This window comes from Bombina bombina, unplaced genomic scaffold (genome assembly GCF_027579735.1).
Source record: "Bombina bombina isolate aBomBom1 unplaced genomic scaffold, aBomBom1.pri scaffold_504, whole genome shotgun sequence".
NCBI lineage: Eukaryota > Metazoa > Chordata > Amphibia > Anura > Bombinatoridae > Bombina > Bombina bombina.
Window position 1 is genome coordinate 161,760 of NW_026511258.1, and position 26,848 is coordinate 188,607.

At 41.2% G+C, this 26,848-nt stretch overlaps 1 protein-coding gene across 3 annotated transcripts in view; it reads right to left on the reverse strand.

Moving 5' to 3' along the window:
* Positions 1–26,848, reverse strand: part of RELB (RELB proto-oncogene, NF-kB subunit) — a 223,108-nt gene that overhangs the window by 127,568 nt on the left and 68,692 nt on the right. For all 3 annotated transcript variants that reach the window (XM_053696513.1, XM_053696512.1, XM_053696514.1), the window contains one exon: positions 16,916–16,945. In XM_053696513.1, the coding sequence (XP_053552488.1) occupies positions 16,916–16,945 (30 nt within the window). The remainder of the gene's footprint in view (positions 1–16,915; positions 16,946–26,848) is intronic.

Consider the following 26,848-nt stretch of genomic DNA (forward strand, 5'->3'; position numbering starts at 1 on the left):
CCTCTCCAGCCTCACCATGCTATACTGTGCAACTGATTCACTAAAGCTCTCACTGTCTTCTCCAGCCTCAGCAGTGTCAATATCATTCTATATGGCTGAATCACTGAAAGTCTCATCGGCCTCACCAGCCACACCATATAATTCTGTGCAACTGATTCACTAAAGCTCTCACCTGCCTCTCCAGCCTCACCATTCTATACTGTGCAACTGATTCACTAAAGCTCTCACTGGCCTCTCCAGCCTCACCATGCTATACTGTGCAACTGATTCACTAAAGCTCTCACCGGCCTCTCCAGCCTCACCATGCTATACTGTGCAACTGATTCACTAAAGCTCTCACTGGCCTCTCCAGCCTCACCATGCTATACTGTGCAACTGATTCACTAAAGCTCTCACTGGCCTCTCCAGCCTCACCATGCTATACTGTGCAACTGATTCACTAAAGCTCTCACTGTCTTCTCCAGCCTCAGCAGTGTCAACATCATTCTATATGGCTGAATCACTGAAAGTCTCATCGGCCAAACCAGCCACACCATATAATTCTGTGCAACTGATTCACTAAAGCTCTCATCTGCCTCTCCAGCCTCACCATGCTATACTGTGCAACTTATTCACTAAAGCTCTCACTGGCCTATCCAGCCTCAGCAGTGTCAATATCATTCTATATGGCTGAATCACTGAAAGTCTCACCGGCCTCACCAGCCACAACATATAATTCTGTGCAACTGATTCACTAAAGCTCTCACTTGCCTCTCCAGCCTCACCATGCTATACTGTACAACTGATTCACTAAAGCTCTCACTAGCCTCTTTAGCCTCACCATATTATACTGTACAACTGATTCACTAAAGCTCTCACCGGCCTCTCCAGCCTCACCAGTGCCTATGTTATGGTGGTACAGCTGATGAAGTGTAATGGCGCTTAAATGGCTTCTTAACAGAGTTTCCACCTCAGATTCCTCCTCTGACTGAACAAATCTCCAAGTGTTATAAGCAAAAGTCCTGCCACGAACTACAATGACAATAAATTGTTTTCTCATGACGTTCAGTAGAGTTAACCTTGGAGCTCTGTAAAATTAGAAATTACAATTAAAGACCTTCACTGCTTCCTTTCACAACAGCCCCAGTTTAATCAATAACGCACTGGAAGCCGGGTATTTCCCAACATTGTTGCATTGCAGCAGTCATAATAAAAGAGAAACAAGCACCAAGTAAATATCCATGTAACCTAATATTTCTAGCCACAAACAACTAGAAAGCCCATCACATGACAATGTATGTCAGACACTTATCTACCTGCAGAAACTCAGGAAAGTGTCGTGGTTCCAACCAGCCTGAGGTCACAGCGTAATGGGGATGTTCCTGACTCCTTTCTTCAGACATGTCACTAGCATTAGATATTTTTATCATCTTTTTAGTGAATAGATGCCAAAGCTACATCCGTTTCCTAAATTAATCTTCCTCTGTCAGTAACGAATACTTGTACCTAATACTACTAGTTCCTGAGATCCAGATCTCTATAACTCTTACTCAACTCATCCTCTACAAACACTATCCTCATTACTACTGTCAGTAACAAATACTTTTACCTAATACTACTAGTTCCTGAGATCCAGATCCCTATAACTCTTACTTAAAGGGACACTGAACCCATTTTTTTTTCTTTTGCGATTCAGATAGAGCATGCAATTTTAAGCAACTTTGTAATTTACTCCTGTAGCAGAGAGGCAGTAGGATCTGTAATATCTTTTGGGTAGGCAGAGACAAGCAAGTAACTACTCTTGGTAATTGTAGCAGAGAGGCAGTAGGATCTGTAATATCTTTTTGTTAAGCAGAGACAAGCAAGTAACTACTCTTGGTAATTGTAGCAGAGAGGCAGTAGGATCTGTAATATCTTTTTGGTAAGCAGAGACAAGCAAATAACTACTCTTGGTAATTGTAATAATAACCCCTTTCCACCAAGAACTAGACGACACATAGCTTGGGAGTCAACAACCACTTTTTCTTCAACCGGAAAAAACAAACACTTTTAACAAAAACAGTCTCCCCTACAAGGGGTTTCCCAACTGAAACAGCAGGAAGTTTAAACAGTAACATACAGTTTAACATACATTTTAACCATTAGCCTAAATAATAATTCCTGCATAGTTCATAAGTGGCGAGGTTTGCCACAATGCTCCCCCAGAACCAAGCCGGCATACCCAGTCTGATCCCAACGGATTGGCTTGGGGAGGTCCGGAGGAGTGTTCACAGATCAAGGTTCAAGTTCAGTTTGTCTGGACAACCCGTCGGCGTTGCCGTTTTGCTTCCCAGGTCGGTAATGGATTGTTAAGTCAAACGGCTGCAGCGCCAAACTCCAGCGCAACAGCCGGGCATTGTCTCCAGATACCCTGTTCAGCCACACCAACGGGTTGTGATCTGTTAGCAGGGAAAATTGTTGTCCATATAGATATGGCTGAAGTTTCTTGAGGGCCCACACCACGGCCAGGCATTCCTTTTCGATGGCGGCGTAGCTAACTTCTCGGGGTAACAGTTTCCTGCTTAGGTAGGCCACAGGATGCTCGCTGCCATCAGCCCCGACTTGGGTCAGCACGGCTCCCAATCCAAACATAGAAGCATCTGTATGGACGAGAAAGCGTTTAGTTGGATCCGGGGCAGCAAGGATAGGGGCATTTACGAGAGCGTTTTTCAGTTCTTGGAATGCTTGTTCACACTCTGGGCTCCAGGTAACAATCTTAGGATGGTTTTTACGGGTGAGGTCGGTGAGGGGTTTGGCTAGGGTACTATAATTAGGTACGAACTTCCTATAATAGCCTGCGGTACCTAGAAAAGCTAGCACTTGGGTCTTGGTACGGGGAGTGGGCCACTTGGCTACGGCCTCTACCTTGGCCGGTTCGGGCTTCTGCTGCCCGCTACCTACTCGGTGCCCTAGGTACTGGACCTCCGCCATCCCTATATGACATTTGCTAGGCTTAAGGGTTAATCCTGCCTCCCTAATGCGATCTAGGATCGCCCCTATATGGTTCAAATGCTCATCTCAGGAGCTGCTAAATATAGCTATGTCATCTAAATAGGCGCATGCGTACTCTTGGGACCCATCCAGTAGCTGATCTACCATTCGCTGGAAAGTAGCCGGAGCGTTCTTCATCCCGAATGGCATGACCTTGAATTGGTACAGGCCAAACGGGGTGACGAACGCTGATTTGGGGATGGCATCCTCGGCTAGTGGGATCTGCCAGTACCCCTTACACAGATCTATGGTGGTGAGGTACGGGCCTCGAGCCATTTTATCCAGGAGCTCATCTATCCGGGGCATAGGGTAGGCATCAGAGACAGTTTTATTATTAAGTTTCCGGTAGTCTACGCAGAAGCAGGTCGTGCCGTCCCACTTCGGCACTAGAACTACCGGCGAGGCCCAGGGGCTGTCCGAGTGCTCAATCACTCCTAACTGTAGCATCTCGTCAATCTCCTTCCGCATATGTTCTCTCACCGATTCTGGTATGCGGTAAGGAGGTTGACGCATGGGGAGGTGACCTGGGGTTTCTACCCTATGGGTGGCCAGTCGGGTATATCCAGGCACGTTGGAGAACGTGTCTCTCTTTTCCTGCAGTAGCTCTGCTATTTGAGCTCGTTCCCGAGGACTTAACCGCTCACCCAATTGTACCTCTCCCAGACCTTCGTCCCGGTTCTTCATTCCTAGGAGGTCGGGAAGAGGTAAACTGTCTGCGTCGTCCGCGGCAGGGGCGCAAATAGCATTCACCTCCTCTGCGCGTTCATGGTACGGCTTCAACATATTTACATGGAGCATGCATCTACCGCCTGCTCCAGTACATGGGCCGATCACATAGGTGGTGTCACAGATTTGTTCCACCACCTTGTATGGGCCCTGCCAGGAGGCCTGCAGTTTATCATTTTTGACCGGTTTTAAGATTAGCACCTTCTGCCCAGTCTGAAAACTGCTGTCCCTGGCGCCCCTATCATACCAACGGTGCTGACGGGTTTGAGCCGCCTGAAGGTTGGAGCGGACTGTCCGAGTCAGGGCCTGCAGGCGCTCCCTAAACTCCAGCACGTATGGTACGATAGGAGTACCGTCACTAGTGACTTCCCCCTCCCAATGCTCTCGGATTAAGTCTAGGGGACCCCGTACCCTCCTTCCGAATAATAATTCAAAGGGAGAGAACCCCGTGGATTCCTGAGGTACCTCCCGGTAGGCGAAAAGCAAATGGGGTAGAAACCGCTCCCAGTTCTTCTGGGTATCTATGAACGCGCGGAGCATCTGTTTCAGTGTTCCGTTAAACCGTTCACAGAGCCCATTAGACTGGGGGTGATAAGCGGAATTTACAATGGGTTTCACCCCATATGCTCTCCACAACTGGTGGGTAATCTCGGCCGTAAACTGGGTGCCCCGGTCCGAAATAATCTCCCAGGGAAATCCCATGTGGGAGAAGATTTTGATGAGGGCATCCGCCATGGTCTCGGCATGAATATTAGCCAGAGCCACCGCCTCGGGATATCGGGTGGCATAATAAACGACCGTGAGTATATACCTCTTCCCCGAGGGGCTAGGCTTGGCTAGGGGGCCAATGAGGTCCACCGCCACTCGACTAAAAGGCTCCTCTATTATGGGGAGGGAGTGTAGCTTTGCCTTATATCGGTCTCCTCTTTTCCCTACTCGTTGGCAGGTGTCACACGTTTGGCAATACTGCCTAATATCTTTGGTGATCCCTGGCCAAAAGAAATTCTGAGTTAGGCGGTGCTTTGTCCGACTAACTCCTATGTGGCATGACAGTGGAATATCGTGGGCAACCCGTAGCAGTTCTCGTCTATACCTCTGAGGTACTATTAACTGCTGAATGGACAGGGGAATAGATCCAGCCACTATCTTCTCTGCATACCTGTACAGTAACCCCTTGTCCCAACTGTACCTCTCTCCTTCCAACCCCGCCTGATTCTGGTCTACCTTATCCCTATATACTTGCAACGAGGGGTCAGTGGCCACTTCGCTACCAAACTCTAGTGGAGGGGCCCAAGAGACATTAGGGGGGTGATTGCTTACCTCAGCCTCAGAGTGATCAGCTAGTGCGTTGGTGTGGGGCTGTTGCCAGGTAACCACGGGCAGTGCTGCTTGTGGGGAGGTTCGGGGTGCAAATGCTGAAGTCAGCTCCCCTAAGTCGTTGCCCAAAATAACGTCTGTGGGCAAATTTTGCATAAGTCCCACTTCTACGTTCCCCGACCCTGCTCCCCAATCCAAGTGTACTTTGGCCGTGGGAATCTTGTAAATGGTTCCCCCAGCCACCCGGACAGCTACACAGTTTCCGGTGAGTTGATTGGTGGAAACTAAATGTTGCCGGAGCAAGGTTATGGTGGCCCCAGAGTCACGCAGCCCTTGGACACGTCGGCCCTCTATATAGACCACCTGGCGGTGGCTTTGTAGGTTGTCCGAAGCGGCCAGTACTGGGTTTACCTCGTGTAAGATGCCCAAGGGTTCCTCGTGGAAGACTGCGGGTTGGGTCTGTAGTCGGGGCTCGTTCTGGTAGCAGTGTACAGCTGCCCGATTGTTTGACAAGTTGTTCTGGTTGTTCCAGGTGGATCGGTTCTTGTTCCTGGGACAGTCTCTCTGAATGTGCCCTTGTTGGTTACAAAGATGGAAACGGATAGCTGATCGAGTCTGGTATCGGGGGGGGGGTGGGTGGATTCCCCCTCCAGGACGGGGTAGCAGAGGTGTGGGAGCTGCAGTGGGGGTTGGGGTGACCCCAATACTGGAGCGTTGCTGTGTTCGTTGAGATCTCCGAGCATCTTTGTATTCATCGGCCAAGGTTGCTGAGGTATGTACCGTGCACGGTTTTCGATCTCTCAGCCAGTTTTGCAATTCGGTGGACACCCCTTGGAAGAATTGCTCCATCAACAGGAGTTGTAAAAGGTCTTCCAACTGGGTGACTTGGGCTGCCCGCAACCAGCCTTTAGCCGATGCGCCCACTCAGTGTGGGTATCTTTCTCCAGCTTCTTCAGGTCTCGGAACCGCTGTCGGTATGCCTCCGGGGTAATAGCATACCTACTCAGGATGGCCTGTTTTACCTTCTGGTAGTCCCTGCTGTCCTCATCTGGTATGGTGCGGTAGGCTTCAGCGGCCCGCCCGGATAACTTGCCAGCCAGTAGGGGAACTTGGTCAGCGGTACTAATATTATGCAGTTGGCATTATCGCTCAAAGTCCTGTAGATACCCATCAATATCCTCCGTGTCGGTATGATCCTTGAATGCGTGGTAGGGAATCTTAGCTTTCCCTGTACCAGCACTGGAGTGTACTGGTAGCCCCTCTCCGGGTCTCGGGGTGGTTTGTCGGGTCACCATCAAGTACTCCTGTACGTCTGCTGATGACCGTGTCAGGAGAATGAGGTAGCGGAAAAAAAGCCAACCGGGTCCGCATCTCTTTTTGGAATTCGGTTTCGTTGCTAGCCATGGGTACTGCCGTACCTGCTACCCGGTCTCCCTCCATGAGCTCCGCAATCAGCCTTGCTTTGGTTTTATTGCTGGCAATAATTCCTCTCGCCTCCAGTAATTCCTTCAATGCAGTTCTCTTTAGTCTGGTATAATCTGTCCCCATTCAACGTCTGTTCATATACATCACATGTCCTACGACTTGCTGTGCGGTTTGAATCCCGTCGCTTGCCACCAATTGTAGCAGAGAGGCAGTAGGATCTGTAATATCTTTTGGGTAGGCAGAGACAAGCAAGTAACTACTCTTGGTAATTGTAGCAGAGAGGCAGTAGGATCTGTAATATCTTTTGGGTAGGCAGAGACAAGCAAGTAACTACTCTTGGTAATTGTAGCAGAGAGGCAGTAGGATCTGTAATATCTTTTTGTTAAGCAGAGACAAGCAAATAACTACTCTTGGTAATTGTAATAATAACCCCTTTCCACCAAGAACTAGATGACACATAGCTTGGGAGTCAACAACCACTTTTTCTTCAACCGGAAAAAACAAACACTTTTAAAAAAAACAGTCTCCCCTACAAGGGGTTTCCCAACTGAAACAGCAGGGAGTTTAAACAGTAACATACAGTTTAACATACATTTTAACCATTAGCCTAAATAATAATTCCTGCATAGTTCATAAGTGGCGAGGTTTTGCCACAACTCCTATTATCAATTTTTCTTCGTTCTCTTGATATCTTTATTTAAAAAAGAAGGCATCAAAGCTTTTTTGTTTCAGGCCTCTGGACAGTACTTTTTCATTGGTGGATGAATTTATCCACCAATTAGCAAGAACAACCCAGGTTGGTCACCAAAAATGGGCCGGCATCTAAACTTACATTCTTGTATTTCAAATAAAGATACCAAGAGAATGAATACAATTTGATAATAGGAGTAAATTAGAAAGTTGCTTAAAATTGCATGCTCTATCTGAATCATGAAAGAAAAAAATTGGGTTCAGTGTCCCTTTAACTCACCCTCTACAAGCACTATCCTCATTACTACTGTCAGTAACAAATACTTATACCTCCTACTACTAGTTCCTGAGATCCAGATCTCTATAACTCTTACTTAACTCACCCTCTACAAACACTAATAATTTCTTACAACTACTGTCAGTAACAAATACTTATACCTCCTATTTAAAGTCCCTGAGATCCAGATCTCTATAACTCTTACTCAAATGACCCTCTACATACACTATCCTCATTACTACTGTCAGTAACAAATACTTATACCTCCTACTCAAACTCCCTGAGATCCAGATCTCTATAACTCTTACTCAAATGACCCTCTACAAACACTATCCTCATTACTACTGTCAGTAACAAATACTTATACCTCCTACTCAAAGTCCCTGAGATCCAGATCTCTATAACTCTTACTCAGCTCACCCTCTACAAGCACTATCCTCATTACTACTGTCAGTAGCAAATACTTATACCTCCTACTCAAAGTCCCTGAGATCCAGATCTCTATAACTCTTACTCAACTCACCCTCTACAAACACTATCCTCATTACTACTGTCAGTAACAAATACTTATACCTCCTACTCAAAGTCCCTGAGATCCAGATCTCTATAACTCTTACTCAACTCACCCTCTACAAGCACTATCCTCATTACTACTGTCAGTAACAAATATTTATACCTCCTACTCAAAGTCCCTGAGATCCAAATCTCTATAACTCTTACTCAACTCACCCTCTACAAGCACTATCCTCATTACTACTGTCAGTAACAAATACTTATACCTCCTACTCAAAGTCCCTGAGATCCAGATCTCTATAACTCTTACTCAAATGATCATCTACAAACACTATCCTCATTACTACTGTCAGTAACAAATATTTATAACTCCTACTCAAAGTCCCTGAGATCCAGATCTCTATAACTCTTACTCAACTCACCCTCTACAAACACTATCCTCATTACTACTGTCAGTAACAAATATTTATACCTCCTACTCAAAGTCCTTGAGATCCAGATCTCTATAACTCTTACTCAACTCACCCTCTACAAACACTATCCTCATTACTACTGTCAGTAACAAATACTTATACCTCCTACTCAAAGTCCTTGAGATCCAGATCTCTATAACTCTTACTCAAATGACCCTCTACAAACACTATCCTCATTACTACTGTCAGTAACTTATACTTATACCTCCTACTCAAAGTCCCTGAGATCCAAATCTCTATAACTCTTACTCAAATGACCCTCTACAAGCACTATCCTCATTACTACTGTCAGTAACAAATACTTATACCTCCTACTCAAAGTCCCTGAGATCCAGATCTCTATAACTCTTACTCAACTCACCCTCTACAAGCACTATCCTCATTACTACTGTCAGTAACAAATATTTATACCTCCTACTCAAAGTCCCTGAGATCCAAATCTCTATAACTCTTACTCAACTCACCCTCTACAAGCACTATCCTCATTACTACTGTCAGTAACAAATACTTATACCTCCTACTCAAAGTCCCTGAGATCCAGATCTCTATAACTCTTACTCAAATGATCATCTACAAACACTATCCTCATTACTACTGTCAGTAACAAATATTTATAACTCCTACTCAAAGTCCCTGAGATCCAGATCTCTATAACTCTTACTCAACTCACCCTCTACAAACACTATCCTCATTACTACTGTCAGTAACTTATACTTATACCTCCTACTCAAAGTCCCTGAGATCCAAATCTCTATAACTCTTACTCAAATGACCCTCTACAAGCACTATCCTCATTACTACTGTCAGTAACAAATACTTATACCTCCTACTCAAAGTCCCTGAGATCCAGATCTCTATAACTCTTACTCAACTCACCCTCTACAAACACTATCCTCATTACTACGCTCAGTAACAAATACTTATACCTACTACTACTAGTTCCTGAGATCCAGATCTCTATAACTCTTACTCAACTCACCCTCTACAAGCACTATCCTCATTACTACTGTCAGTAACAAATACTTATACCTCCTACTCAAAGTCCCTGAGATCCAGATCTCTATAACTCTTACTCAACTCATCCTCTACAAACACTATCCTCATTACTACTGTCAGTAACAAATACTTATACCTACTACTACTAGTTCCTGAGATCCAGATCTCTATAACTCTTACTCAACTCACCCTCTACAAACACTATCCTCATTACTACTGTCAGTAACAAATACTTATACCTCCTACTCAAAGTCCCTGAGATCCAGATCTCTATAACTCTTACTCAACTCACCCTCTACAAGCACTATCCTCATTACTACTGTCAGTAACAAATATTTATACCTCCTACTCAAAGTCCCTGAGATCCAAATCTCTATAACTCTTACTCAACTCACCCTCTACAAGCACTATCCTCATTACTACTGTCAGTAACAAATACTTATACCTCCTACTCAAAGTCCCTGAGATCCAGATCTCTATAACTCTTACTCAAATGATCATCTACAAACACTATCCTCATTACTACTGTCAGTAACAAATATTTATAACTCCTACTCAAAGTCCCTGAGATCCAGATCTCTATAACTCTTACTCAACTCACCCTCTACAAACACTATCCTCATTACTACTGTCAGTAACAAATACTTATACCTCCTACTCAAAGTCCTTGAGATCCAGATCTCTATAACTCTTACTCAAATGACCCTCTACAAACACTATCCTCATTACTACTGTCAGTAACTTATACTTATACCTCCTACTCAAAGTCCCTGAGATCCAAATCTCTATAACTCTTACTCAAATGACCCTCTACAAGCACTATCCTCATTACTACTGTCAGTAACAAATACTTATACCTCCTACTCAAAGTCCCTGAGATCCAGATCTCTATAACTCTTACTCAACTCACCCTCTACAAACACTATCCTCATTACTACGCTCAGTAACAAATACTTATACCTACTACTACTAGTTCCTGAGATCCAGATCTCTATAACTCTTACTCAACTCACCCTCTACAAGCACTATCCTCATTACTACTGTCAGTAACAAATACTTATACCTCCTACTCAAAGTCCCTGAGATCCAGATCTCTATAACTCTTACTCAACTCATCCTCTACAAACACTATCCTCATTACTACTGTCAGTAACAAATACTTATACCTACTACTACTAGTTCCTGAGATCCAGATCTCTATAACTCTTACTCAACTCACCCTCTACAAACACTATCCTCATTACTACTGTCAGTAACAAATACTTATACCTCCTACTCAAAGTCCCTGAGATCCAGATCTCTATAACTCTTACTCAACTCACCCTCTACAAGCACTATCCTCATTACTACTGTCAGTAACAAATATTTATACCTCCTACTCAAAGTCCCTGAGATCCAAATCTCTATAACTCTTACTCAACTCACCCTCTACAAGCACTATCCTCATTACTACTGTCAGTAACAAATACTTATACCTCCTACTCAAAGTCCCTGAGATCCAGATCTCTATAACTCTTACTCAAATGATCATCTACAAACACTATCCTCATTACTACTGTCAGTAACAAATATTTATAACTCCTACTCAAAGTCCCTGAGATCCAGATCTCTATAACTCTTACTCAACTCACCCTCTACAAACACTATCCTCATTACTACTGTCAGTAACAAATACTTATACCTCCTACTCAAAGTCCTTGAGATCCAGATCTCTATAACTCTTACTCAAATGACCCTCTACAAACACTATCCTCATTACTACTGTCAGTAACTTATACTTATACCTCCTACTCAAAGTCCCTGAGATCCAAATCTCTATAACTCTTACTCAAATGACCCTCTACAAGCACTATCCTCATTACTACTGTCAGTAACAAATACTTATACCTCCTACTCAAAGTCCCTGAGATCCAGATCTCTATAACTCTTACTCAACTCACCCTCTACAAACACTATCCTCATTACTACGCTCAGTAACAAATACTTATACCTACTACTACTAGTTCCTGAGATCCAGATCTCTATAACTCTTACTCAACTCACCCTCTACAAGCACTATCCTCATTACTACTGTCAGTAACAAATACTTATACCTCCTACTCAAAGTCCCTGAGATCCAGATCTCTATAACTCTTACTCAACTCACCCTCTACAAACACTATCCTCATTACTACGCTCAGTAACAAATACTTATACCTACTACTACTAGTTCCTGAGATCCAGATCTCTATAACTCTTACTCAACTCACCCTCTACAAGCACTATCCTCATTACTACTGTCAGTAACAAATACTTATACCTCCTACTCAAAGTCCCTGAGATCCAGATCTCTATAACTCTTACTCAACTCATCCTCTACAAACACTATCCTCATTACTACTGTCAGTAACAAATACTTATACCTACTACTACTAGTTCCTGAGATCCAGATCTCTATAACTCTTACTCAACTCACCCTCTACAAACACTATCCTCATTACTACTGTCAGTAACAAATACTTATACCTCCTACTCAAAGTCCCTGAGATCCAGATCTCTATAACTCTTATTCAAATGACCCTCTACAAACACTATCCTCATTACTACTGTCAGTAACAAATACTTGTACCTAATACTACTAGTTCCTGAGATACAGATAAAGGAAAGACTATTACCTCTTTGTGGACTGTATATTTATTGCACAACCATGATATATTATTGTGGTTAATATATTCAGTATACACTTATTTTGTTGTTTATATCAGATTGTTTTACACTATGTGATTTTTATGTATTTTCACTGTATCCCTATTTGATATTAAACTGACCAATGGCAGTACTGCACTGGTATGAGCGGATTTGTGCTTAAAATGGAATTGAGAAGATAAATAATAGATCTTGTGATGCTCATTTGCATATCCTTACCCATAATCTCCTGCAGCAGTGAAGTATTCTGTGGAAAGAAGTACAGCTGTGCTGTACAATGCTATATTATGTGTCACCTATTAATATCAAAGGTAATATTATTATTACATGACTCTAATGTCTGCAATACTCTACCTTCCTCACAACAAGTCAGAAGTTTAGTATTAGCAGGCTGTCTGTGGTTTAGACATTTAAGGTGCATGTGATAGACTTCTCTTTTTTAATTCTAGAAAATCAGTCATGGGAGCTAATGACAGTAGAAACTTGGGCCTAGATTTGGAGTTTTGCGGCCAAAGGGGTGCGTTAGCTACGCATGCTTTTTTCTGGCCGCACCTTTTAAATACCGGTGGTATTTAGAGTTCACAGAAGGGCTGCGTTAGGCTCCAAAAAAGGAGCGTATAGCATATTTACCGCCACTGCAACTCTCAATACCAGCGCTGCTTACGGACGCGGCCAGCTTCAAAAACGTGCTCGTGCACGATTCCCCCATAGAAAACAATGGGGCTGTTTGAGCTGAAAAAAAACCTAACACCTGCAAAAAAGCAGCGTTCAGCTCCTAACGCAGCCCCATTGTTTCCTATGGGGAAACACTTTCTACGTCTGCACCTAACACCCTAACATGAACCCCGAGTCTAAACACCCCTAACCTTACACTTATTAACCCCTATTCTGCCGCCCCCGCTATCGCTGACCCCTGCATATTATTATTAACCCCTAATCTGCCGCTCCGTACACCGCCGCAACCTACGTTATCCCTATGAACCCCTAATCTGCTGCCCCTAACACCGCCGACCCCTATATTATATTTATTAACCCCTAATCTGCCCCCCACAACGTCGCCTCCACCTACCTACAATTATTAACCCCTAATCTGCCGACCGGAGCTCGCCGATACTATAATAAATGTATTAACCTCTAATCCGCCTCACTCCCGCCTCAATAACCCTATAAGAAATAGTATTAACCCCTAATCTGCCCTCCCTAACATCGCCGACACCTAACTTCAAGTATTAACCCCTAATCTGCCGACCGGACCTCACCGCTACTATAATAAATGTATTAACCCCTAAAGCTAAGTCTAACCCTAACACTAACACCCCCCTAAGTTAAATATAATTTAAATCTAACGAAATAAATTAACTATTATTAAATAAATTATTCCTATTTAAAACTAAATACTTACCTGTAAAATAAACCCTAATATAGCTACAATATAACGAATAATTATATTGTAGCTATTTTAGGATTTATATTTATTTTACAGGCAACTTTGTATTTATTTTAACCAGGTACAATAGCTATTAAATAGTTATTTACTATTTAATAGCTACCTAGTTAAAATAATTACAAAATTACCTGTAAAATAAATCCTAACCTAAGTTACAATTAAACCTAACACTACACTATCAATAAATTAATTAAATACAATACCTACAAATAAATACAATTAAATAAACTAACTAAAGTACAAAAAATAAAAAAGAACTAAGTTACAAAAAATAAAAAAATATTTACAAACATTAGAAAAATATTACAACAATTTTAAACTAATTACACCTACTCAAAGCCCCCTAATAAAATAACAAAGCCCCCCAAAATAAAAAAAATGCCCTACCCTATTCTAAATTAAAAAAGTTCAAAGCTCTTTTACCTTACCAGCCCTGAAAAGGGCCATTTGCGGGGCATGCCCCAAAGAATTCAGCTCTTTTGCCTGTAAAAACAACACAATACCCCCCCCCAACATTACAACCCACCACCCACATACCCCTAATCTAACCCAAACCCCCCTTAAATAAACCTAACACTAAGCCCCTGAAGATCTTCCTACCTTATCTTCACCACGCCGGGTTCACCGATCCGTCCACCGAAGTCTTGATCCAAGCCTCCGAAGTCTTGATCCAAGCCCAAGCGGGGGCTGAAGAGTGACGTCCATCCTCTGGCTGAAGTCTTGATCCAAGCGGCAAATGAAGAAGTCCATCTTCGGGCAGAAGTCTTCATGCTATCCGGGCAGAAGAGTAGATCCGGACCGGCAAACATCTTCATCCAAGCCGCATCTTCTATGTTGTTCCATCCGATGACGAGCGGCTGATCTTGAAGACCTCCGGCGCGGATCCATCCTCTTCGTTCGACGTCCAACTGAAGAATGAAGGTTCCTTTAAGGGACGTCATCCAAGATGGCGTCCCTCGAATTCCGATTGGCTGATAGGATTCTATCAGCCAATCGGAATTAAGGTAGGAAAATTCTGATTGGCTGATGGAATCAGCCAATCAGATTCAAGTTCAATCCGATTGGCTGATTGGATCAGCCAATCAGATTGAGCTTGCATTCTATTGGCTGTTCCGATCAGCCAATAGAATGCGAGCTCAATCTGATTGGCTGATTCAATCAGCCAATCAGATTTTCCCTACCTTAATTCCGATTGGCTGATAGACTCCTATCAGCCAATCGGAATTCGAGGGACGCCATCTTGGACGACGTCCCTTAAAGGAACCTTCATTCTTCAGTTGGACGATAAGATAAGGTAGGAAGATCTTCAGGGGCTTAGTGTTAGGTTTATTTAAGGGGGGTTTGGGTTAGATTAGGGGTATGTGGGTGGTGGGTTGTAATGTTGGGGGGGGGGGTATTGTGTTTTTTTTACAGGCAAAAGAGCTGAATTCTTTGGGGCATGCCCCGCAAATGGCCCTTTTCAGGGCTGGTAAGGTAAAAGAGCTTTGAACTTTTTTAATTTAGAATAGGGTAGGGCATTTTTTTTATTTTGGGGGGCTTTGTTATTTTATTAGGGGGCTTAGAGTAGGTGTAATTAGTTTAAAATTGTTGTAATATTTTTCTAATGTTTGTAAATATTTTTTTATTTTTTGTAACTTAGTTCTTTTTTATTTTTTGTACTTTAGTTAGTTTATTTCATTGTAGTTATTTGTAGGTATTGTATTTAATTAATTTATTGATAGTGTAGTGTTAGGTTTAATTGTAGGTAATTGTAGGTATTTTATTTAAGTAATTTATTGATAGTGTAGTGTTAGGTTTAATTGTAACTTAGGTTAGGATTTATTTTACAGGTAATTTTGTAATTATTTTAACTAGGTAGCTATTAAATAGTTATTAACTATTTAATAGCTATTGTACCTGGTTAAAATAATTACAAAGTTGCCTGTAAAATAAATATAAATCCTAAAATAGCTACAATATAATTATTCGTTATATTGTAGCTATATTAGGATTTATTTTACAGGTAAGTATTTAGCTTTAAATAGGAATAAGTTATTTAATAAGAGTTAATTTTTTTCGTTAGATTTAAATTATATTTAACTTAGGGGGGTGTTAGTGTTAGGGTTAGACTTAGCTTTAGGGGTTAATACATTTATTAGAGTAGCGGTGAGGTCCGGTCGGCAGATTAGGGGTTAATAATTGAAGTTAGGTGTCGGCGATGTTAGGGAGGGCAGATTAGGGGTTAATAATATTTATTATAGGGTTATTGAGGCGGATTAGGGGTTAATACATTTATTATAGTAGCGGTGAGGTGCGGTCGGCAGATTAGGGGTTAATTATTGTAGGTAGCTGGCGGCGACGTTGTGGGGGGCAGATTAGGGGTTAATAAATATAATATAGGGGTCGGCGGGGTTAGGGGCAGCAGATTAGGGGTACATAAGTATAACGTAGGTGGCGGCGCTGTGCGGTCGGCAGATTAGGGGTTAATAATTATAGGTAGGTGGTGGCGACGTTGGGGGCGGCAGATTAGGGGTTAATAAATATAAAATAGGGGTCAGCAGTGTTAGGGGCAGCAGATTAGGGGTACATAAGTATAACGTAGGTGGCGGTGGTGTGCGGTCGGCAGATTAGGGGTTAAAAAAAAATATTATAGTGGCGGCGATGTGGGGGGACCTCGGTTTAAGGGTACATAGGTAGTTTATGGGTGTTAGTGTACTGTAGAGCACAGTAGTTAAGAGCTTTATGAACCGGCGTTAGCCCAAAAAGCTCTTAACTCCTGGTTTTTTTCTGCGGCTGGAGTTTTGTCGTTAGATTTCTAACGCTCACTTCAGCCAAGACTCTAAATACCGGCGTTAGAAAGATCCCATTGAAAAGATAGGATACGCAAATGGCGTAGGGGGATCTGCGGTATGGAAAAGTCGCGGCTGGAAAGTGAGCGTTAGACCCTTTCCTGACTGACTCCAAATACCAGCGGGCGGCCAACACCAGCGTTAGGAGCCTCTAACGCTGGTTTTGACGGCTAACGCCAAACTCCAAATCTAGGCGTTAGAGAGCCCAGTGCATGATGGGAATATCTAAAGATATGATTGAGAATTCCTATTACACCTGTTGTGCTGGATTCATAGATACTATAAAACAGTGTCCCTCAGCTCAAACCGATAATAGATCATATAACTTAAATGCCATTTATACAATGGTTTCCCACCCTCTGTAGAAGGTTCATGGCAGGACCTCCTCAGTCTGCAGGAAGTTGTGGATGCCTAAGGGTCTACATAGGTTTATAATACACGTCACACTGAGTCACATCGGGGTTAAACAAGATATATAAGGTTTGTTGCTTTATTGTAACATATGAACTCATTTTGTAAATTTACCTACCCAATGTTGTTAACTGCTGGACATGAGGGTCTGGAAAAAAAAGACATAATGTATACATATTATATTTCATCAGAAGGACAGACAGTTTGCTAGACAGACAGATAGAACGATATACACATGTGCAGTAAACATAACAAACTCCTACTTTTCATGCAATCTACAATTCATGCTCTCAAGTCATCCCTGCATCCAGAAAATCTTTCCTTATTTCTCTGGAGAACAGATGCTTCAACATTTAAAGTAATGATCCACGCTTACAATTTTTTCAAACAAGGTAGGTGGCTACAGTAGGTAGGTGGTACAATAAGTAGGTAGGTATGAGTGGATTGATATAATTAAAAGGTGTGTACAATAAGTAGGTGGGTACAATGAGTAGGTGGGTACAATGAGTAGGTGTGTACAATAAGTAGGTGGGTACAATAAGTAGGTTTGTACAATGGTAAGGTGGGTACAATGAGTCGGTTGGTACAATGAGTGGGTGGGTACAATGAGTAGGTGGGTACAATGATTAGGTTGGTACAATGAGTAGGTGTGTACAATAAGTAGGTTTGTACAATGGTAAGGTGGGTACAATGAGTCAGTTGGTACAATGATTAGGTTGGTACAATAAGTATGTGTGTACAATAAGTAGGTGGGTACAATGAGTCGGTTTGTACAATGAGTAGGTGGGTACAATGAGTAGGTGTGTACAATAAGTAGGTGGGTACAATTAGTAGGTTTGTACAATGGTAAGGTGGGTACAATGAGTCAGTTGGTACAATGAGTGAGTGGGTACAATGAGTAGGTGAGTACAATGATTAGGTTGGTACAATAAGTATGTGTGTACAATAAGTAGGTGGGTACAATTAGTAAGTGGGTACAATGAGTAGGTGTGCACAATGAGTAGGTTTGTAAAATGAGTGGATTTGTACAATCACTAGATGTGTACAATCAGTAGGTAGGTACAATTAGTAGATGGGTACAATCACTAGATGTGTACAATCAGTAGGTGGGTACAATCAGCAGGTGTGTACAATCAGTAGGTAGGTATAATCAGTTGGTGGGTACAATCAGTAGGTAGGTACAATCAGTAGGTGGGTACAGGGCCGCCATCAGGGGGTGACAGGGGTGACTCCTGTTAGGGGCCTACTGGGCCAGGGGACCCCATGAGACAAGAAACATAATTTATGTAAGAATTTACCTGATAAATTAATTTCTTTCATATTGGCAAGAGTCCATGAGCTAGTGACATATGGGATATACAATCATACCAGGAGGGGCAAAGTTTCCCAAACCTCAAAATGCCTACAAATACACCCCTCACCACACCCACAATTCAGTTTAATGAATAGCCAAGAAGTGGGGTGATAAAGAAAGGAGCAAAAAGCATAAACAAAGGAATTGGAATAATTGTGCTTTATACAAAAAAATCATAACCACCATAAAAAGGGTGGGCCTCATGGACTCTTGCTAATATGAAAGAAATGAATTTATCAGGTAAGTTCTTACATAAATTATGTTTTCTTTCATGTAATTAGCAAGAGTCCATGAGCTAGTGACATATGGGATAGCAAATACCCAAGATGTGGAACTCCACGCAAGAGTCACTAGAGAAGGAGGGATAAAAAATAAAGACAGCCAATTCCGCTGAAAAAATTAATTCACAACCCAAATCATAAGTTTTAATCTTATAATGGAAAAGAAAAAACTGAAATATAAGCAGAAGAATCAAACTGAAACAGCTGCCTGAAGTACTTTTCTACCAAAAACGGCTTCTGAAAAAGAAAAAACATCAAAATGGTAGAATTTAGTAAATGTATGCAAAGAAGACCAAGTTGCTGCTTTGCAAATCTAATCAACTGAAGCTTCATTCTTAAAAGCAGAGGAAGTGGAAACTGACCTAGTAGAATGAGCCGTAATCCTCTGAGGCGGGGATTTACCCGACTCCAAATAAGCGTGATGAATTAAAAGCTTTAACCAAGATGCCAAAGAAATGGCAGAAGCCTTCTGACCTTTCCTAGAACCAGAAAAGATAGCAAATAGACTAGAAGTCATACTGGAAACTTTAGTAGCTTCAACATAATATTTCAAAGCTCTTACCACATCCAAAGAATGTAAAGATCTCTCCAGAGAATTCTTTGGATGTGGACACAAAGAAGGGACAACAATTTCCCTACTAATGTTGTTGGAATTTACAACTTTAGGTAAGAATTTAAATGAAGTCTGCAAAACTGACTTCTCCTGATGAAAATTTAGAAAAGGGGACTCACAAGAAAGAGCAGATAATTCAGAAACTCTTCTAGCAGCAGAGATGGCCAAAAGAAACAAAACTTTCCAAGAAAGCAATTTAATGTCCAAAGAATGCATAGGCTCAAACGGAGGAGCCTGTAAAGCCTTCAAAACCAAATTAAGACTCCAAGGAGGAGAGATTGATTTAATGACAGGCTTGATACGAACCAAAGCCTGTACAAAACAATGAATATCAAGGAGTTTAGCAATTTTTCTGTGGAATAAAACAGAAAGAACAGAGATTTGTCCTTTCAAGGAACTTGCAGACAAACCCTTATCCAAACCATCTTGAAGAAACTGTAAAATTCTAGGAATTCTAAAAGAATGCCAAGAGAATTTATGAGAAGAACACCATGAAATGTAAGTCTTCCAAACTCGATAATAAATCTTTCTAGAAACAGATTTATGAGCCTGCAACATAGTATTAATCACTGAGTCAGAGAAACCTCTATGACTAAGCACTAAGCGTTCAATTTCCATACCTTCAAATTTAATGATTTGAGATCCTGATGGAAAAACGGACCTCGAGATAGAAGGTCTGGCCTTAGTGGAAGTGGCCATGGTTGACAACTGGATATCCGAACACGATCCGCATACCAAAACCTGTGAGCCCATGCTGGAGCCACCAGCAGCACAAACAATTGCTCCATGATGATCTTGGAAATCACTTTTGGAAGAAGAACTAGAGGCGGAAAAAACATAATTTATGTAAGAACTTACCTGATAAATTCATTTCTTTCATATTAGCAAGAGTCCATGAGCTAGTGACGTATGGGATATACATTCCTACCAGGAGGGGCAAAGTTTCCCAAACCTCAAAATGCCCATAAATACACCCCTCACCACACCCACAAATCAGTTTAACGAATAGCCAAGAAGTGGGGTGATAAGAAAAAAGTGCGAAAGCATAAAGAATAAGGAATTGGAATAATTGTGCTTTATACAAAAAAAATCATAACCACCACAAAAAAGGGTGGGCCTCATGGACTCTTGCTAATATGAAAGAAATTAATTTATCAGGTACGTTCTTACATAAATTATGTTTTCTTTCATGTAATTAGCAAGAGTCCATGAGCTAGTGACGTATGGGATAATAAATACCCAAGATGTGGAACTTCCACGCAAGAGTCACTAGAGAGGGAGGGATAAAATAAAGACAGCCAATTCCGCTGAAAAAATAATCCACAACCCAAATCAAAAAGTTTTAATCTTATAATGAAAAAAACTGAAATTATAAGCAGAAGAATCAAACTGAAACAGCTGCCTGAAGTACTTTTCTACCAAAAACTGCTTCAGAAGAAGAAAACACATCAAAATGGTAGAATTTAGTAAAAGTATGCAAAGAAGACCAAGTTGCTGCTTTGCAAATCTGATCAACCGAAGCTTCATTCCTAAACGCCCAGGAAGTAGAAACTGACCTAGTAGAATGAGCTGTAATCCTTTGAGGCGGAGTTTTACCCGACTCGACATAAGCATGATGAATCAAAGACTTTAACCAAGATGCCAAAGAAATGGCAGAGGCCTTCTGACCTTTCCTGGAACCGGAAAAGATAACAAATAAACTAGAAGTCTTTCGGAAATCTTTAGTAGCTTCAACATAATATTTCAAAGCTCTAACTACATCCAAAGAATGCAACGATCTTTCCTTAGAATTCTTAGGATTAGGACACAATGAAGGAACCACAATTTCTCTACTAATGTTGTTAGAATTCACAACTTTAGGCAAAACGTCAAAAAAATGACAACTTCCGGCGACAAGTATGACGCCGGAAATCAAATTTTTTGCGCCAAAAAAGTCAGCGCCAAGAATGACGCAATAAAATGAAGCATTTTCAGCCCCCGCGAGCCTAACAGCCCACAGGGAAAAAAAGTAAATTTTTAAGGTAAGAAAAAATGATTTATTCATATGCATTATCCCAAATAATGAAACTGACTGTCTGAAATAAGGAATATTGATCATCCTGAATCAAGGCAAATAAATGTTTAAACACATATATTTAGAACTTTATATAAAAGTGCCCAACCATAGCTTAGAGTGTCACAAAAAATAAGACTTACTTACCCCAGGACACTCATCTACATGTAGTAGAAAGCCAAACCAGTACTGAAACGAGAATCAGTAGAGGTAATGGTATATAAGAGTATATCGTCGATCTGAAAAGGGAGGTAAGAGATGAATCTCTACGACCGATAACAGAGAACCTATTAAATAGATCCCGTAGAAGGAGACCATTGAATTCAAATAGGCAATACTCTCTTCACATCCCTCTGACATTCACTGCACACTGAGAGGAAAACCGGGCTCCAGCCTGCTGCGAAGCGCATATCAACGTAGACTCTAGCACAAACTTACTTCACCACCTCCACGGGAGGCAAAGTTTGTAAAACTGATTTGTGGGTGTGGTGAGGGGTGTATTTATGGGCATTTTGAGGTTTGGGAAACTTTGCCCCTCCAGGTAGGAATGTATAACCCATACGTCACTAGCTCATGGACTCTTGCTAATTACATGAAAGAAATATAGGCAGGTTGATAACTACAGGGAAGTGTCAATGCATCCACTGCTTCCACCTGAGGATCCCTGGACCTGGACAGGTACCTGGGAAGTTTCTTGTTTAGATGAGATGCCATCAGATCTATTTCTGAAAGCCCCCACATCTGAACAATTTGTAAAAACACATCTGGGTGAAGAGACCATTCCCCCGGATGTAAAGTTTGACGACTGAAATAATCTGCTTCCCAATTGTCTATACCTGGGATATGGACCGCAGAAATTAGACAGGAGCTGGATTCTGCCCAAACAAGTATCCGGGATACTTCTTTCATAGCCTGAGGACTGTGAGTCCCACCCTGATGATTGACATATGCCACAGTTGTGACATTGTCTGTCTGAAAACAAATAAATGGCTCTCTCTTTAATAGAGGCCAAAACTGAAGAGCTCTGAGAATCGCACGGAGTTCCAAAATATTGATTGGTAATCTCGCCTCTTGAGATTTCCAAACCCCTTGTGCTGTCAGAGATCAGAGACAGAGATCAGAGACAGCTCCCCAACCTGAAAGACTCACATCTGTTGTGATCACAGTCCAGGTTGGACGAACAAAAGAGGCCCCTTGAACTATACGATGGTGATCTAACCACCAAGTCAGAGATAGTCGAACATTGGAATTTAAAGATATTAATTGTGATATTCTTGTATAATCCCTGCACCATTGGTTCAGCATAGAAAGCTGAAGAGGTCTCATGTGAAAACGAGCAAAGGGGATCGCGTCCAATGCTGCAGTCATGAGACCTAAAAACCTCCATGCACATAGCTACTGAAGGGAAAGACTGAAACTGAAGGTTCCGACAGGCTGCAACCAATTTCAGACATCTCTTGTCTGTTAGAGACAAAGTCATGGATACTGAATCTATTTGGAAACCTAAAAATGTTACCCTTGTCTGAGGAATGAAAGAACTTTTTGGTAAATTGATCCTCCAACCATGTCTTTGAAGAAACAACACAAGTTGATTTGTGTGAGATTCTGCAGAATGTAAAGACTGAGCAAGTACCAAGATATCGTCCAAATAAGGAAACACTGCAATACCCTGCTCTCTGATTACAGAGACTAGGGTTCCGAGAACCTTTGAAAAGATCCTTGGAGCTGTCGCTAGGCCAAAAGGAAGAGCAACAAATTGGTAATGCTTGTCTAGAAAAGAGAATCTCAGGAACTGATAGTGATCTGGATGAATCGGAATGTGAAGATATGCATCCTGTAAGTCTATTGTGGACATATAATGCCCTTGCTGAACAAAAGGCAGAATAGTCCTTATAGTCACCATTTTGAATGTTGGTACTCTTACATAACGATTCAAGACTTTTAGATCCAGAACTGGTCTGAATGAATTTTCTTTCTTTGGGACAATGAACAGATTTGAATAAAACCCCAGACCCTGTTCCTGAAAAGGAACTGAAAGGATTACCCCAGATAACTCCAGGTCTGAAACACACTTCAGGAAAGCCTGCACTTTTTCTGGGTTCACTGGAATGCGTGAGAGAAAGAAACTTCTCACAGGCGGTCTTACTCTGAAACCTATTCTGTACCCCTGAGAGACAATGTTCTGAATGCAATGATTTTGGACTGAATTTATCCAAACATCCTTGAAAAATTTTAATCTGCCCCCTACCAGCTGAGCTGGAATGAGGGCCGCACCTTCATGCGGACTTGGGGGCTGGTTTAGATCTCTTAAATGGCTTGGATTTATTCCAGATTGAGGAAGGCTTCCAATTGGAGACATATTCCTTAGGGGGAAGGACTAGGTTTCTGTTCCTTATTTTGTCGAAAGGAACGAAAACAGTTAGAAGCTTTAAATTTACCATTAGATTTTTTATCCTGAGGCAAAAATGCTCCCTTCCCCCAGTGACAGTTGAAATTATAGAATCCAACTAAGAACCAAATAATTTATTACCTTGGAAAGAAAGCGATAGCAATGTCGATTTAGAAGTCATATCAGCATTCCAAGATTTAAGCCATAAAGCTCTTCTAGCTAAAATAGCTAAAGACATATATCTAACATCAATTCTGATGATATCAAAAATGGCATCACAAATGAAATTATTAGCATGTTGAATTAATTTAACAATGCTATACACATTATGATCTGATATTTGTTGCGCTAAAGTTTCCAACCAAAAAGTTGAGGCAGCTGCAACATCAGCCAAAGAAATAGCAGGCCTAAGAAGATGGCCTGAACATAAATAAGCTTTCCTTAGATAAGATTCAAGCTTCCTATCTAAAGGATCTTTAAAGGAAGTACTATCTTCCGTAGGAACAGTAGTACGTTTAGCAAGAGTAGAAATAGCCCCATCAACTTTGGGGATCTTTTCCCAAAACTCCAAGCTATCAGAAGGCAAAGGATACAATTTTTTAAACCTTGAAGAAGGAGTAAAAGAAGTACCCAGTCTATTCCATTCCTTAGAAATCATATCTGAAATAGCATCAGGAACTGGGAAAACTTCTGGAATAACTACATGAGGTTTATAAACTGAATTTAAATGTTTACTAGTTTTAGTATCAAGAGGACTAGTCTCCTCCATATCTAATGCAATCAACACTTCTTTTAAAGGGACATAATACTCATATGCTAAATAACTTGAAACTGATGCAGTATAACTTTAAAAAGCTGACAGGAAAATATCACCTGAGCATCTCTATGTAAAAAAGGAAGATATTTTACCTCACAATCTCCTCAGCTCAGCAGAGTAAGTTCTGTGTAAAAAGTTATACTTCACCTGCTCCCAGCTGCAGGTAAAAAAAAATAAAAAAATGAAGAAATGAACAGCAGCCAATCAGCATCAGCAGTGCTGAGGTCATGAACTCTTACTGTGATCTCATGAGATTTGACTTAACTCTCATGAGATTTCATAGTAAGCTTCCTTTACCTGATTGGTGAAATAATATGAGAGTTCACGAGGCTCATCCTTTCAGCTGTCCCAGGACAGACACACTAAAATGCTGCTTAGAAATCCTTTACAATGGGAGGTGGCTACTGAGGAACTTTTGAGGTAAAATATCTTTCTTTTTTACATAGAGATGTTCAGGAGATATTTTCTAGTCAGCTTTTTACAGCTATGCTGCATCACTTTCAAGTGTTTAAACATTTGGGTATTATGGCCCTTTAATAAAGAACGAATATACTCCATTTTAAATAAATAAGAGGATTTGTCAGTGTCAATATCTGAGGCAGGATCCTCTGAATCAGACAGATCCTCATCAGAGACAGATTAATCAGTATGTTGTCGGTCATTAGAAAATTCATCAACTCTATGAGAAGTTTTAAAAGACCTTTTACGTTTATTAGAAGGCGGAATGGCAGACAAAGCCTTCTGAATGGAATCAGAAATAAATTCTCTTAAATTTACAGGAATATCCTGAGCATTAGATGTTGATGGACCAGCAACATGTAATGAACTACTACTGATGGAAATATTCTCTGCATGTAAAAGTTTATCATGACAACTATTACAAACCACAGCTGGAGGAACAGTTACCACAAGTTTACAACAAATGCACTTAGCTTTGGTAGAACCGATATACGGCAGCAGGATTCCAGTAGTAGATTCTGAGACAGGATCAGATTGAGACATCTTGCAGTATGTAAAAGAAAAAACAACATATAAAGCAAAATGATCAATTTCCTTATATGACAGTTTCAGGAATGGGAAAAAATGCAAACAGAATAGGCCTCTGACATAGAAAAAAAGACCAGAGGCAAAAGGAATGAGGTCTTAAAAAATTAAAAAATGTTTGGCGCCAAGTATGACGCACCACAAAATGACAAACTTTTTTTGGTGCCAAAAACGTCTGGAACGAAACTCAAGCGTCATAGATGACGCAACCTCGTGAAAAGACTCAGCGCCAACTAAGACGCCGGAAATGACTAATTTGCGTCAACAAACGTAATTTTCGTGCCGAAAAAGTCTCGCACCAAGAATGACGCAATAAATTACAGCATTTTGCGCTCTCGTGAGCCTAATACAGCCCGCAATATAGAAAGAGTCAATTTGAAAACCTCAGGTAAGTAAAAAATGTTTTTTTCTTTTTTTCAAAAGCATTTCCCAGATATGAAACTGATAGTCTGCAAAAAGGAAATATACTGATAAACCTGAATCATGGCAAATATAAGTACAAACATATATTTAGAACTTTATATATAAAGTGCCAAACCATAGCTGAGAGTGTCTTAAGTAAATGAGACATACTTACCAAATCCACATATAGCAGATAGCCAAACTAGTACTGAAACGAAAATCAGTAGAGGTAATGGTATATAAGAGTATATCGTCGATCTGAACAGGGAGGTAGGAGATGAATACGACCGATAACGGAGGACCTATGAAATAGATCCCCATTAGGAAGACCATTGTATTCAATAGGTGATACTCCCTTCACATCCCTCTGACATTCACTGTACTCTGAGAGGAACCGGGCTTCAACATGCTGAGAAGCGCATATCAACGTAGAAATCTAGCACAAACTTACTTCACCACCTCCATAGGAGGCAAAGTTTGTAAAACTGAATTGTGGGTGTGGTGAGGGGTGTATTTGTAGGCATTTTGAGGTTTGGGAAACTTTGCCCCTCCTGGTAGGATTGTATATCCCATACGTCACTAGCTCATGGACTCTTGCCAATTACATGAAAGAAACAACTATTATTATTTTTTTTAAAAATTGGCAGCCACCAGAGTGTGCTACAGCAGAGTGCTATTAAGCATGGAAAGGTCATTACAAGGAGTAAAGTATTAGCATTTGAGAAGATTTCTGAGTGTGCACTAAACCATTATGCACAGTGTGAGACAGACTTGGCACTTCAGTTTGTACAGTGTGTGCCCGAGTCACACGGCAGATCACTTTCATTTGCAGAGTAGGTAGGACTTAGTTAGTAAATGTTTTTATTTATTTGTGCAATTTCGGATTGTAGTTTCAGTGTGGTAGTAGTTGTATGGTGGGGCCAGGGTTCCATAAAAACACTTTTTTTTTAGCAATATGTAGCAGTGTATTTATGATTATTTGACAATGCTGTGGAAATTATATATTTAAAACCATGCAGAAATGTTTTCTCCTCAATACACAAATGGTAGGTGCCCTTTTGGCAGATATGAGTTGTTTTTTTATATATATATTTTAAT